The sequence below is a fragment of the Staurois parvus genome, unplaced genomic scaffold, assembly GCF_062004578.1.
Source record: "Staurois parvus isolate SC_StPar_1 unplaced genomic scaffold, SC_StPar_1.0 ptg000232l, whole genome shotgun sequence".
Taxonomy (NCBI): Eukaryota; Metazoa; Chordata; class Amphibia; order Anura; family Ranidae; genus Staurois; species Staurois parvus.
This window is the reverse complement of record NW_028318028.1, coordinates 4736800-4752750: the sequence shown is the minus strand read 5'-3', so window position 1 is coordinate 4752750 and position 15951 is coordinate 4736800. Positions and strand designations below refer to the sequence as shown.

Here is a 15951-nt window from a genome sequence, read left to right as displayed (position 1 = left end):
AGTATCAGCAAGTGGTAGGTTTTTTTCTTTTTGTGGGTCAATGGGTGTCAGGCAATATGAATGATGTGAGTCTGCATCCCTGGATGACATAATTGACAGATGACTTCTGGCCACTTTATTAGGTACACCTTTCTAGTACCGGGTTGGACCCCCCTTTTACCTTCAGAACGGCCTTAATTCTTCATGGCGTAGATTCTACATGGTGTTGTCAAATGGTCCATATTGACATGAGGTACTGTTGCCTTTCTATTATCTCGAACCAGTCTGCCCATTCTCCTCTGACATCAGCAAGGCACACAACTGCCCTAGAGATGGTTGTACTTGAAAATCCCAGTAGATCTGCAGGTTTTGAAATACTGAGACCAGCCTGTCTGGCACCAACAACCATGCTACGTTCCAAGTCACTTAAATCCCCTTTCTTCCCCATTCTGATGCTCGGTTTGAACTTCAGCAAGTTGTCTTCACCACATCTAGATGCCAACATTCATTGAGTTGCTGTCATGTGTTTGGCTGATTAGCAATTTCTGTTACCAAGCAATTGAACAGGTGTACCTAATAAAGTGGTTGGTGAGTGTACAGTTAGGGATTTGTTTTTAATTCTTGGGTCCCCTTATTTGTAAAGGGGGCTTATAAATTCCAATAAGCCCCAAAGACCCTCACAACCACTGGGCCAGAGTTGTGGGGAACAAGCCATTGCCCTCACCAACATAGGGGCAAGATGCTTTGCCAGGGGGTCCCACTGTAGCAGGGTACCCCACATTTTGAGGACATGTAGTCTGGTATGAGCAGAAGGGGGAACATGCTTGTCTCCCCCTTTCCTGGGCAGTCAGGTTGCATTCTCTAATAAGGCTCTCATATGGATTGTGATGACCCCACAATTTTTTTTGCGTCCGGTTCCCCCATAAAATCCATACCAGAGTTTGAAGGTCTAGTATTGAATATGGAGGACTCCACAACTTAATTTTGTGAGGTCCCCTTTAATGTCCATGTTAGACTTGAAAGGCCTAGTATGAATTTTGGAGGGACCTCACACTGTTTTTTTTTTTTACTTGTTGTTCACAAATCTTTCACTTCACAATGCAGGTGGAGGTTTGCTCAGCCAAACATCCATTTCTTCAGCCATTGGGACAAGAATCTGACTAGACTGTACACAGTGATGAGGTCTTCCTCACCTTTTATTTCCCCTACTGGTCCAGTATAGCTTTTAGTGTTGGTCCATTTTCTCTATTGGCTCTTATGGCTGAATGTTCCTATGGCTATTTTTCTCTTACAGTGATACTAAAATCTTGTTTTTTTTTCTTAAAAATAACAAACATGTCATATTTACCTGCTCAGTGCATTGGTGAACAGAGCAGCCCAGATCCTCCTCCTTCCAGGATCCTGGCCCCTTCCTCCTGTTTGGTGCCCCCATAACAAACAGGTTGCTATGAGGACACCTGGAGAGGCGTGCTCCTGGGCTGCTGCTCTGAGTGTCCATTCACACACACAGTCATGGCTCAGCCCTGCCCCCCATCTACTGATTGACTCATTGGCTGTGATTGACAGCAGCAGGAGCCAATGGCTGCCACTACTGCCTCAGCCAATCAGTAGTGAGAGTCCCCAGAGAAACAAAGCTCTCATGGACATTGCTGGATCAATAGGGGGCTCAGGTAAGTGTTAATGGGGCTGGGGATGCTGCTACACACAGAAGATTTTTTATCTTCACGCATAGATAAACGCTTAAGTGTCTCATTCAGTTCTCACATGTGCAGTAGATTTCTATTTAACTCCTATAGGAACCTTGTCAATCACATACAAGTAAGTGGAACATTTAAAGAACTTTCTGGGGAAGGTGGGACCTGTATTTTAAAGATAACTGTACTAAAACAAACAAAACCCAGTTAGAGTTAACAAATTATTATAAGTAGTATTCCACTGTTCCCTTCTGACTATATGCTTTTTAGTGTAACCCAGTCCAGGCTATTATCAGAAATAAGTTTGCTTTCAATGTTCTCCCTAAACTCATTTAAAGTTGTTCATACCATATGTGTTTGACTTCAAATAAAAAGGCTTTTTTTGTAAGTTCCATAAACTGAAGAGTTGTGAGAATTGCAATAGTCACCTACAAACTTTAAACCAGTGTGCACTTCGTATCATTGCTGACTTCACATCTTTATTTTTAAAGCTGTAGATCAGTGGGTTTAAGATAGGAAGTGCAGCTGTGTTATATAAAGAGAAAAACTTATTGGATTTTGTGGTGTTCAATGATGTAGGCCTTAAGTACTGGAAGAAAAGAGATGAATAAAGAAGTATGACTACAGTTAGATGCGAAGAACATGTGTAAAAAGCTTTCCATCTGTCAATATTGGAAGACATCTTAAGTATACTAGAAATAATAAAAATGTAAGAGATAAATGTTAACATAAGTGGGGTAAAGCTAGTCAGAATAAATCCATCCGCAAGGCACACAATCTCTATAGCAGTTGTATCACTGCAGGAAAGTTTAACGAGTGGCACAAGATCACAAAAGAAGTGATCTATTACATTTGACGTATAACACGTGAAATCTGATAATAATACTATGTAAGGAATGACCTCTAAAATGCCCAAAAGCCAACAGATAATTGTCAACAATGTACATACTTTATGGTTCATAACCAAATGGTACTGCAAAGGGTTACAAATAGCCACGTAGCGATCATAGCTCATGGCCGTAAGAATCAACAACTCATCACAAATCAAAAATCCATAAATGTACATTTCAGACAGGCAAGCACCATAAGAAATTGTGTTGTCTCCTATTATAAAGCCAATGAGAATGTTATGAAGAGTGACAGTGGTGGAAAACATATCCAAGATAGACAGATTGGCCAAAAGGAAGTACATTGGTGTGTGAAGTTGATGATCCAGACAGACCAGCAGAAAAATAGTCATGTTAACACCAAGGGAGAATAGATAAATGAACAGCACAAGAAAGAAGATTGGAGTCTGTAGTTCAGGAAGATCTGAAATCCCTTGAATGATAAAAAAGGTCACAATAGTTTGGTTCCTCTGCTCCATTATGTGTTCGTGTTGTATCTGCTAACTAAAAACATTGAGAGAGGACGGAGGGTAAAAAAAAAGGAAACATAATTTTCTTTATATTAGAAATGTATAGCATAGATTATTTTGTCAAAATTTTAAATAAGGTAAAATTGTGTCAATAGAGTGATCTACTAGTACTCAGTTTCTAATTTACTTCAAAATATTTTTTAATGACTTTATTATAATAAATTATATTAATGATAATAATGATATATAATAAATGGTCAAAGACAGATCCATTTTCATCCATAATTATAGGTGAAAAGGGATCTGTCTTTGACCATTCCAGGTAAACTGACAGGTTTTCTGAAATATCAACCCAATTCCCTAACAGGACCACCTGTGCTTCCTTAGATGGTAAATACGGCCCTCTGCATTGATGCACTCATGTGAATGAGGCCTGAGGCAAGTCATTACATAGGTTATCATTTTTAATTTTAGCTTTTATTTCACTATTACAACATAAAAGAGACTTAAAGAGACTCCAACCAATCCATGCCTCCTAAAATAAACTTATTTCATTGAGGTGCTCACATATATTAGGCAGTATTTGTTTTTTGCTCCTACTTTGCTGAAAATATTCTTTTTACTCACCTCTTACTTCCAACACCAGGGGCATGGAGCAACTCCAAGCCCTGACATCAACCATTGTCCTGGTAGATGCTGAGGAAATCTGAATAAACAGTGTTTGAAAATTACGGGAGGCTTCCCCAGCCCTATCGCCTCTGACACTACAGAGTTTTTGATCTTCAGACACATACAACTGCTTGCCTTCCCAAGTCCCAAGGTAAGCTAAGGTCCTGGCAGGGGTGAGGGGGCAGCTGCATGCAACTTAACCCAGAGATACTGTAGTATCAGAGAGTATTAAAAAGAATAGGTCTGTTTTAAGCACAACAGTGGCAAAGCATTTTTAAACCAATACCATATGTCTATGTGAGTACTTTAACTTGAGATGCTTATCTTATACAGCATGGGATGGTGAAAGTGTATCTTTATGTACTGTATATTAAATGTCATTAGAATGTCCATTTACACTTTTTGTACTCTCTACATCTTCATACATAATGTGCAAATCAAAGGTATCAACTAAAAGAATATATTGTTTTTATTTTTCCCCAATATAGTCCTGTTAATAAAATGCAGTATATTAAATACATTTGGTCACTGTATTTTAATATGTGATTTACCTGCAGATATATCATAACAAGTTGTATAAATAAAGCAATGGTATTAAAATGACAAACTTGTAAATTAATTCTCTCTTCATATCACTCTCTCTCTCTGTCTTTCTCTCTCCATCTATTTTACCTTTTATCAGCCATATATCTATATAAAGAAGAAACAAGGGAGAGCATTTGTTTTCTGCAAATCATATGAATAATCATTTTAGAATTTTATGACAAAAGCTTATGCAAATATCTGTTTGCAAGGAATATGTGTTTTGTAGTTTTATTCAGTCTGTTTTTAAAGCCTCCTAAATGCTAAGGGAAAATGCCTTCTGACAACTGATTCTCCAAAGACGAACAAAATTAATCACCTTTGTAACATCACAATAATACCTCTGTGGTTAATAAACCTTAAAAAATAAAGGGTAATTTTAAACCTGATATTTCATAGTAAATTCTGCATACATTGTCTGCAAACAGTAAAATGCAACAATAGCTTTCAATAAAAGTGAAAATGAATTAAGCTGGTAGAAAGAGATATCTGTGTGTTGGGATCAGCACTGGCGACAAAAATGAACTATTATTTTTAATAACTCCTGAAAATTGTCTGATTTCCTTTGAATCATCTCTTTAATGTGAAGATTATAATTAGAGATGAGCGAATCGAAGTAGGCGAAGTGGAATTCGAGTCGAATATTGGAAATTTTACTTCGGACGCGCGAATCGAAATTTTTCCTAAAATGGCGGCGGACATGTGCGGCGACGGAGCGGGGATGTCTGGGAAGGCGCGCAGACAAGGCGCGCTGACCCATAATACATTCCTTAATGACATGTGATCGCATTAGCCAATCAGCAGCCAGCACTGTGTAATGGTCGAGCTATAAATAGCGGCCATTTTAGAATTCTTCATTTGTCTCCAGTCATTCAAGAGAGGCAGACCGCTCTGTATTAGGGACAGAGTTAGGGCCACAGAAACGTTACTTGGGGACAGAGAAACGTTACTTAGGGACAGAGAAGCATTACTCAGGGACACAGAATTGTTAATGAGGGCCACAGAATCGTTACTTGGGCCAAAGAAACGCTAGTTAGGGCCACAGAATTGTTACTCAGGGACAGACAGAATTGTTACTGAGTGCCAGAGAATTGTTACTTGGGGCCACAGAAACGTTAGTTAGGGCCACAGAATTGTTACTCAGGGACAGACACAGAATTGTTACTGAGGGCCACAGAACTGTTACTTAGGGCCACAGAAACGTTATTAGGGCCACAGAATTGTTACTCAGGGACAGACAGAATTGTTACTGAGTGCCAGAGAATTGTTACTTAGGGCCACAGAAACGTTAGTTAGGGCCACAGAATTGTTACTCAGGGACACAGAATTGTTACTGAGGGCCACAGAACTGTTACTTAGGGCCACAGAAACGTTACTTAGGGCCACAGAATTGTTACTCAGGGACAGACACAGAATTGTTACTGAGGGCCACAGAATTGTTACTTAGGGCCACAGAAACGTTACTCAGGGACACAGAATTGTTACTGAGGGCCACAGAACTGTTACTTAGGGCCACAGAAACGTTAGTTAGGGCCACAGAATTGTTACTCAGGGACAGACAGAATTGTTACTGAGTGCCAGAGAATTGTTACTTAGGGCCACAGAAACGTTAGGGCCACAGAATTGTTACTCAGGGACAGACACAGAATTTTTACTGAGGGCCACAGAACTGTTACTTAGGGCCACAGAAACGTTAGTTAGGGCCACAGAATTGTTACTCAGGGTCAGACACAGAATTGTTACTGAGGGCCACAGAACTGTTACTTAGGGCCACAGAAACGTTATTAGGGCCACAGAATTGTTACTCAGGGACAGACAGAATTGTTACTGAGTGCCAGAGAATTGTTACTTAGGGCCACAGAAACGTTAGTTAGGGCCACAGAATTGTTACTCAGGGACAGACACAGAATTTTTACTGAGGGCCACAGAACTGTTACTTAGGGCCACAGAAACGTTAGTTAGGGCCACAGAATTGTTACTCAGGGACAGACACAGAATTGTTACTGAGGGCCACAGAATTGTTACTTAGGGCCACAGAAATGTTACTCAGGGACACAGAATTGTTACTGAGGGCCACAGAACCGTTACTTAGGGCCACAGAATTGTTACTCACGGACAGACACAGAATTGTTACTGAGGGCCACAGAACCGTTACTTAGGGCCACAGAAACGTTAATCAGGGACACAGAATTGTTACTCAGGGCCACAGAACCGTTACTTAGGGCCACGTAAACGTTAATCAGGGACAGACACAGAATTGTTACTGAGGGACACAGAATTGTTACTGAGGGCCACATAACCGTTACTTAGGGCCACAGAATTGTTACTCAGGGACACAGAATTGTTACTGAGGGCCACAGAACCGTTACTTAGGGCCACAGAATTGTTACTCAGGGACACAGAATTGTTACTGAGGGCCACAGAACTGTTACTTAGGGCCACAGAATTGTTACTCGGACAGACACAGAATTGTTACTCAGGGACACAGAATTGTTACTGAGGGCCACAGAACCGTTACTTAGTGCCACAGAAACGTTAATCAGGGACACAGAATTGTTACTGAGGGCCACAGAACCGTTACTTAGGGCCACATAAACGTTAATCAGGGACACAGAATTGTTACTCATGGACAGACACAGAATTGTTTCTTGAGGGACACAGAATTTTTACTGAGGGCCACAGAACCGTTACTTAGGGCCACAGAAACGTTAATCAGGGACACAGAATTGTTACTCAGGGCCACAGAACCGTTACTTAGGGCCACGTAAACGTTAATCAGGGACAGACACAGAATTGTTACTGAGGGACACAGAATTGTTACTGAGGGCCACAGAACCGTTACTTAGGGCCACAGAATTGTTACTCAGGGACACAGAATTGTTACTGAGGGCCACAGAACCGTTACTTAGGGCCACAGAATTGTTACTCAGGGACACAGAATTGTTACTGAGGGCCACAGAACTGTTACTTAGGGCCACAGAATTGTTACTCGGACAGACACAGAATTGTTACTGAGGGCCACAGAACCGTTACTTAGGGCCACATAAACGTTAATCAGGGACACAGAATTGTTACTGAGGGCCACAGAACCGTTACTTAGGGCCACATAATTGTTACTCAGGGACAGACACAGAATTGTTACTGAGGGACACAGAATTGTTACTGAGGGACACAGAACCGTTACTTAGGGCCACAGAATTGTTACTCAGGGACAGACACAGAATTGTTACTCAGGGACACAGAATTGTTACTCAGGGACACAGAATCGTTGAATTAAAGAGTATGTCAGACAACATGCAGAGGAGTGGCAGAGGAGGCAATGTTTTAGGAGCGAGCAGACGTGGCAGCAGAGGAAGGGGTCGAGGCAGCACTATTCGCAGCCAGAGGCCAGTGCTCCCGGTGTCATCCAGCGGTCGTGTCTCCACCGACAACCCTGCCGTCATCGATTGGTTGGCTCGGTCGTCTTCCTCTTCCCAGGTCACCTCTGACACCTACAGCCAACGGTCGGTGGGTACGTCAGACACAACCGTTAGTTGGCATGGCCCGGGACCAAGCCCACTGAAATCACGTGTCCTCTACCTGCCCCTGTCCTTTGGTGTTCCCTCACCAAGCGAAGTATCGCATGCTGTGGGCTCAGCCCCACTGTACAGTGAGGAAGAGCTAACAGAGGGCGGTCAGGAACGGGGGGAGACATCCGCCTTTTCAGCAGCCAGGCGAAGAAGTAGTGGCGAGGAGAGTGGCCCGGTAGCCGGTCTAGAGACAGGTCTGTCTCCTGACCCAGACGCAGCCGAGGGGGCTAGTAGTGAGGCGGAGACCCTACTTGATGATGAGGAGGTTGATCGCACTTGGCAGCCTCGTCGTCATCAGGCAATTTCTTCCGCATCATCAGGAGAAGAGGGTGGCAGCTTGGCAGTGAGCGAAACAGTCGGTGGGTTGCCCAGGAGACAGCAGCAGGGTCGCAGCAGTGTCAGTGGAGCCAAACGGCCACGGAGTAGAGCACCAGCTCCACTGCAGCCTACCACCACGGCCAGTAGTGGTGCCGGTGTGCACGGAGGAAGCAGCAGTCAGCCAGTGAGGAGTATCGGGGGCAAAGTTTCCTACTCGGCGGTGTGGCAATTTTTCGTCAAGCCGCCCGAGGAAGTAAACGTAGCCGTATGTCGACTATGTGGCCAGAAAGTCAAGCGTGGCCAGGGGGGCCATGTTGGGACTACAGCATTGCGGCAGCATATGCAGCGTCGCCATTTGGTGGCCTGGGAAAACAGTGATAAAGATACGGCGGTTCTGCCCGCCCCAGCCCCCGCTCCATCACCCGCTCCGTTACTTGCTCCGTCACCCGACGTCAATCGCCCTCCATCAGCCAGTCAAGGCTCCAACACCTCTGCTGAGGGGAGTTGTCGCTCGTTGGCATCTTCCGCTCGTTCAGATGCTCCTTCTCCTGCTACTCCTCTTCACGGATTCCGTCAGCAGTCTTTCTTGGAATCCGTTTCCAAGAGACAACAGTTTGCGAGCACGCACCCGACGGTGCAAAAGCTGAACGTCCTCCTGTCCAAGTTGCTGGTGCTGCAGTCCCTCCCTTTCCAAGTGGTGGACTCAGCACCTTTCCGAGAAATGATGGCTTGTGCCGCGCCGCGGTGGAGAGTGCCAAGCCGTCATTTCTTCGCCAAAAAGGCAGTGCCAGCCCTGCATTCACATGTAGAAGACATGGTGGGCCAGTCTTTGAGCATGTCGGTCTCTGCCAAAGTGCACGGCAGCGCCGACGTGTGGAGCTGTAACTACGGTCAGGGACAGTACATGTCATTTACGGCCCACTGGGTGAACGTGGTGCCGTCACAGCCGCACCAGCAACTTGGACAGGTCACGCCGCTTTTGCCTCCACGTTTGCACGTCCTTGGTCCACAAAAGATGTCCGCCTCTACCACCTCTTCTTCCGCCGTGTCCTCAGCCGCCACCCCCGTGCCAAGTCCCATTACCCGACCGGCATATCACATGTGCAGGGCGCAACGGTGTCACGCTGTTCTGCACCTGGTATGCCTTGGCGAACGTAGTCACACAGGGGAGGAACTTCTCAGTGTAATGAACAGAGAAATCGACAGATGGCTGTCTCTGCGCAAACTGAAAATCGGAACCATGTTGACCGACAACGGAAAGAACATGGTGTCTGCTCTGCGTCAAGGAAGGTTGCGCCATGCATGGCTCACGTGTTCAATCTGGTTGTCAAGCGGTTCCTAAAATCCACCATCCCACTGCAAGACATCCTTAAAATGTCACGTAAACTTTGCATGCATTTCAGCCATTCCTACACCGCAAAGCACACCCTCATTGAGCTGCAGCGGCAGAACGGAATTCCACATCATCGCCTGATCTGCGACGTTGCAACAAGGTGGAATTCAACCCTACACATGTTAGACCGCCTTTACGAGCAGCGAAAGGCCATCACCGATTTCCTGATGTTACAAGCGGATAAAGGTACTCCCCTGTGTAACTTCGATGTCAGCCATTGGCAGCTCATGCGTGACACCTGCCGTTTGTTCAGGCCCTTTGAGGAGGCCACGCTATTCGTGAGTCGGCAGGACTATGGGATGAACGACGTCATTCCTCTGTTGCACGTCCTTGAACAAATGCTGTTAACAATGGCTGGTCAGGGTGCGGTAGACGTGGCGCACAGATCTCAACGCCACATGACCCCTGTGGGGGCAGGACAGGAAGAAGAGGAGGAGGTAGAGGAGGACATTTGTGCTCAGGAATTATTGAGTGAAATGGGTGGTTTTTCCACTCAGCGGACAGGAGTGGAGGAGCAGGAGCATCTGGTAGAGGAGGAGGAGACAGAGGACCCAGACGCACCGTGGCAGTATGCTGTGGAGATGGAGGCAGGGAGTCCCTCGCATTCCTTGGCACAAATGGCCCATAGCATGCTCGGTTGCTTGCGTAGCGACAGCCGAATAATAACCATCAGACAGAGGGATGACTTTTGGCTGTCCACCTTGTTGGACCCTCGCTACTGTTCAAAAATGGTGGCCTTTTTCACACCTGCTGAGAGGGAGGCCAAAATAACATACTATAAAAACCACCTATGTAGTCAGTTGGTCTCTGCCTTTGTGCGCCAACGTCCATCCTCAGACACTGTGGGCCCTGTGCGCTCGCGTTCCGCTGCCATGGCAGCAGGGGAGGGGTGGGGTGGTAGGAGCAGTGGCAGCTCCACCAGCAGCGGCTGCCTCAGTCTGCAGTCGATGATGAGTAGCTTTCTTCACCAGCGCAGTGAGGAAACTACTAACCAGCCGCAGCAGCAGCAGCAGCAGCATCAGGTGGACCTGGAGCAGGACCTCAAACAACAGGCTTGGGCCTACTTGGACAGCACCCTGCCAACCGAGGTAGACAATCCCCTTGACTACTGGGCAACGAAACTTGACCTTTGGCCCCAACTAGCTGAATTTGCCTTTGAAAGGCTGTCATGCCCGGCCAGTAGCGTGGCATCGGAGCGCGTGTTTAGTGCGGCAGGAGGTATTGTAACTCCGCGGAGGACACGACTGTCCACCCAAAGTGTGGAGAGACTCACGTTTGTGAAAATGAATCAGGCGTGGATTAGTCTGGATTTCAAACCACCTGTTCCTGACACAACTGACTAAATCCGCCATGAATCATGCCTCAAACATGTGCCACTTTCAGGTCTCCTCACACACTGCTGGTGTGTTCCATTTTTTGTCATAGGGTGCTGGCAGATTACGGGCCTCCCATAGCTGCTGCCAGGCCCCTAATCTGCCATAGGCCCCTATATACCGCCTCCTCATGCTGCTGCCAGGTCCAGAGTGTCTCATGGGTCCCTGTACGGCCTCCCATTGCTGCTGTCTCCATCGCCACACTCTGCCATGTGCCACTTTCAGGTCTCCTCACACTGCTGGTGTGTTGAATTTTTTGACATAGGGTGCTGGCAGATTACGTGCCTCCTATAGCTGCTGCCAGGCCCCTAATCTGCCATAGGCCCCTATATACCACCTCCTCATGCTGCTGCCAAGTCCAGAGTCTCTCATGGGTCCCTGTATGGCCTCCCATTGCTGCTGTCTCCATCGCCACACTCTGCCATGTGCCACTTTCAGGTCTCCTCACACACTGCTGGTGTGTTGAATTTTTTGACATAAGGTGCTGGCAGATTACGGGCCTCCCATAGCTGCTGCCAGGCCCCTAATCTGCCATGGGCCCCTATACCGCCTTCTCATGCTGCTGCCAGGTCCACAGTCTCTCATGCCATGTGCCACTTTCAGGTCTCCTCACACTGCTGGTGTGTTGAATTTTTTGACATAGGGTGCTGGCAGATTACGGGCCTCCCATAGCTGCTGCCAGGCCCATAATCTGCCATGGGCCCCTATATACCGCCTCCTCATGCTGCTGCCAAGTCCAGAGTCTCTCATGGGTCCCTGTACGGCCTCCCATTGCTGCTGTCTCCATCGCCACACTCTGCCATGTGCCACTTTCAGGTCTCCTCACACACTGCTGGTGTGTTGAATTTTTTGATATAGGGTGCTGGCAGATTACGGGCCTCCTATAGCTGCTGCCAGGCCCCTAATCTGCCATAGGCCCCTATATACCGCCTCCTCATGCTGCTGCCAGGTCCAGAGTCTCTCATGGGTCCCTGTACGGCCTCCCATTGCTGCTGTCTCCATCGCCACACTCTGCCATGTGCCACTTTCAGGTCTCCTCACACACTGCTGGTGTGTTGAATTTTTTGACATAGGGTGCTGGCAGATTACGGGCCTCCTATAGCTGCTGCCAGGCCCCTAATCTGCCATAGGCCCCTATATACCGCCTCCTCATGCTGCTGCCAGGTCCAGAGTCTCCCATGGGTCCCTGTACGGCCTCCCATTGCTGCTGTCTCCATCGCCACACTCTGCCATGTGCCACTTTCAGGTCTCCTCACACACTGCTGGTGTGTTGAATTTTTTGACATAGGGTGCTGGCAGATTACGGGCCTCCTATAGCTGCTGCCAGGCCCCTAATCTGCCATAGGCCCCTATATACCGCCTCCTCATGCTGCTGCCAGGTCCAGAGTCTCTCATGGGTCCCTGTACGGCCTCCCATTGCTGCTGTCTCCATCGCCACACTCTGCCATGTGCCACTTTCAGGTCTCCTCACACACTGCTGGTGTGTTCAATTTTTTGACATAGGGTGCTGGCAGATTACGGGCCTACCATAGCTGCTGCCAGGCCCCTAATCTGCCATGGGCCCCTATATACCGCCTCCTCATGCTGCTGCCAAGTCCAGAGTCTCTCATGGGTCCCTGTACGGCCTCCCATTGCTGCTGTCTCCATCGCCACACTCTGCCATGTGCCACTTTCAGGTCTCCTCACACACTGCTGGTGTGTTGAATTTTTTGACATAGGGTGCTGGCAGATTACGGGCCTCCCATAGCTGCTGCCAGGCCCCTAATCTGCCATGGGCCCCTATATACCGCCTCCTCATGCTGCTGCCAAGTCCAGAGTCTCTCATGGGTCCCTGTACGGCCTCCCATTGCTGCTGTCTCCATCGCCACACTCTGCCATGTGCCACTTTCAGGTCTCCTCACACACTGCTGGTGTGTTGAATTTTTTGACATAGGGTGCTGGCAGATTACGGGCCTCCTATAGCTGCTGCCAGGCCCCTAATCTGCCATAGGCCCCTATATACCGCCTCCTCATGCTGCTGCCAGGTCCAGAGTCTCTCATGGGTCCCTGTACGGCCTCCCATTGCTGCTGTCTCCATCGCCACACTCTGCTATGTGCCACTTTCAGGTCTCCTCACACACTGCTGGTGTGTTGAATTTTTTGACATAGGGTGCTGGCAGATTACGGGCCTCCCATAGCTGCTGCCAGGCCCCTAATCTGCCATGGGCCCCTATATACCGCCTCCTCATGCTGCTGCCAAGTCCAGAGTCTCTCATGGGTCCCTGTACGGCCTCCCATTGCTGCTGTCTCCATCGCCACACTCTGCCATGTGCCACTTTCAGGTCTCCTCACACACTGCTGGTGTGTTCAATTTTTTGACATAGGGTGCTGGCAGATTACGGGCCTCCCATAGCTGCTGCCAGGCCCCTAATCTGCCATGGGCCCCTATATACCGCCTCCTCATGCTGCTGCCAAGTCCAGAGTCTCTCATGGGTCCCTGTACGGCCTCCCATTGCTGCTGTCTCCATCGCCACACTCTGCCATGTGCCACTTTCAGGTCTCCTCACACACTGCTGGTGTGTTGAATTTTTTGACATAGGGTGCTGGCAGATTACGGGCCTCCCATAGCTGCTGCCAGGCCCCTAATCTGCCATGGGCCCCTATATACCGCCTCCTCATGCTGCTGCCAAGTCCAGAGTGTCTCATGGGTCCCTGTACGGCCTCCCATTGCTGCTGTCTCCATCGCCACACTCTGCCATGTGCCACTTTCAGGTCTCCTCACACACTGCTGGTGTGTTGAATTTTTTGACATAGGGTGCTGGCAGATTACGGGCCTCCTATAGCTGCTGCCAGGCCCCTAATCTGCCATAGGCCCCTATATACCGCCTCCTCATGCTGCTGCCAGGTCCAGAGTCTCCCATGGGTCCCTGTACGGCCTCCCATTGCTGCTGTCTCCATCGCCACACTCTGCCATGTGCCACTTTCAGGTCTCCTCACACACTGCTGGTGTGTTGAATTTTTTGACATAGGGTGCTGGCAGATTACGGGCCTCCTATAGCTGCTGCCAGGCCCCTAATCTGCCATAGGCCCCTATATACCGCCTCCTCATGCTGCTGCCAGGTCCAGAGTCTCTCATGGGTCCCTGTACGGCCTCCCATTGCTGCTGTCTCCATCGCCACACTCTGCCATGTGCCACTTTCAGGTCTCCTCACACACTGCTGGTGTGTTGAATTTTTTGACATAGGGTGCTGGCAGATTACGGGCCTCCCATAGCTGCTGCCAGGCTCCTAATCTGCCATGGGCCCCTATATACCGCCTCCTCATGCTGCTGCCAAGTCCAGAGTCTCTCATGGGTCCCTGTACGGCCTCCCATTGCTGCTGTCTCCATCGCCACACTCTGCCATGTGCCACTTTCAGGTCTCCTCACACACTGCTGGTGTGTTGAATTTTTTGACATAGGGTGCTGGCAGATTACGGGCCTCCCATAGCTGCTGCCAGGCCCCTAATCTGCCATGGGCCCCTATACCGCCTCCTCATGCTGCTGCCAGGTCGACAGTCTCTCATGCCATGTGCCACTTTCAGGTCTCCTCACACTGCTGGTGTGTTCAATTTTTTGACATAGGGTGCTGGCAGATTACGGGCCTCCCATAGCTGCTACCAGGCCCCTAATCTGCCATGGGCCCCTATACCGCCTCCTCATGCTGCTGCCAGGTCCACAGTCTCTCATGCCATGTGCCACTTTCAGGTCTCCTCACACTGCTGGTGTGTTCAATTTTTTGACATAGGGTGCTGGCAGATTACGGGCCTCCCATAGCTGCTGCCAGGCCCCTAATCTGCCATGGGCCCCTATACCGCCTCCTCATGCTGCTGCCAGGTCCACAGTCTCTCATGCCATGTGCCACTTTCAGGTCTCCTCACACTGCTGGTGTGTTGAATTTTTTGACATAGGGTGCTGGCAGATTACGGGCCTCCTATAGCTGCTGCCAGGCCCCTAATCTGCCATGGGCCCCTATACCGCCTCCTCATGCTGCTGCCAGGTCCAGAGTCTCTCATGGGTCCCTGTACGGCCTCCCATTGCTGCTGTCTCCATCGCCACACTCTGCCATGTGCCACTTTCAGGTCTCCTCACACTGCTGGTGTGTTCAATTTTTTGACATAGGGTGCTGGCAGATTACGGGCCTCCCATAGCTGCTGCCAGGCCCCTAATCTGCCATGGGCCCCTATACCGCCTCCTCATGCTGCTGCCAGGTCCACAGTCTCTCATGCCATGTGCCACTTTCAGGTCTCCTCACACTGCTGGTGTGTTGAATTTTTTGACATAGGGTGCTGGCAGATTATGGGCCTCCTATAGCTGCTGCCAGGCCCCTAATCTGCCATGGGCCCCTATACCGCCTCCTCATGCTGCTGCCAGGTCCAGAGTCTCTCATGGGTCCCTGTACGGCCTCCCATTGCTGCTGTCTCCATCGCCACACTCTGCCATGTGCCACTTTCAGGTCTCCTCACACTGCTGGTGGGTTCCATTTTTGTCATAGGGTGCTGTATGGCCTCCCATTGCTGCTGCCTCCACCGCCACACTGTGGCTCCACACTCTGGTTTTGGCCCCGTGACTGCCCAAATGAGTGAAGTGTGCGGTGATTCTAAGATCGACGGCACTCATCTGCATGTCATACTGACTGACAGTATTATTTCTCTTCCCCAGCAGACTCCAAGGGCATTTAAATTAAAGGTACAGTGTTCTGCACTAATATTAAGTCTCTCTGAAGCCTAGAAACACCCTTTTTTAAGTTAAATTCACAGCGAATATATTCGACTCGAATCGAATATTTTCCACGAATTCGCCGAATCAGTCGAATCGAATTTTTGAATACTTCTCTCATCTCTAATTATAATCTTTAAAGAGGGAGAATAACATTTATTACAATCAATTTTTAGCTTTTATTATCTATATCAATAATAAAAACATTTTAAAAAATGAACCTGCATTGCAAGGCTTTGCCCCGTATTTATTGATATTGCACCTAATGATATTGATATATAC

General features: G+C 48.3%; 1 protein-coding gene across 1 annotated transcript; it reads right to left on the bottom strand.

Annotated features, from left to right (window-relative positions):
• Positions 1 to 2097: 2097 nt before the first annotated feature.
• Positions 2098 to 3039, bottom strand: LOC149460262 (olfactory receptor 6C1-like). Its single transcript, XM_089679880.1, has one exon. It carries the CDS (start codon positions 3037 to 3039, stop codon positions 2098 to 2100), a length of 942 nt encoding a protein of 313 aa, XP_089536006.1.
• Positions 3040 to 15951: the final 12912 nt, after the last annotated feature.

Excerpts from the sequence above, each read along its gene's own strand:
- LOC149460262 (XM_089679880.1), bottom strand. The coding sequence starts at position 3,039 with ATGGAGCAGAGGAACCAAACTATTGTGACCTTTTTTATCATTCAAGGG.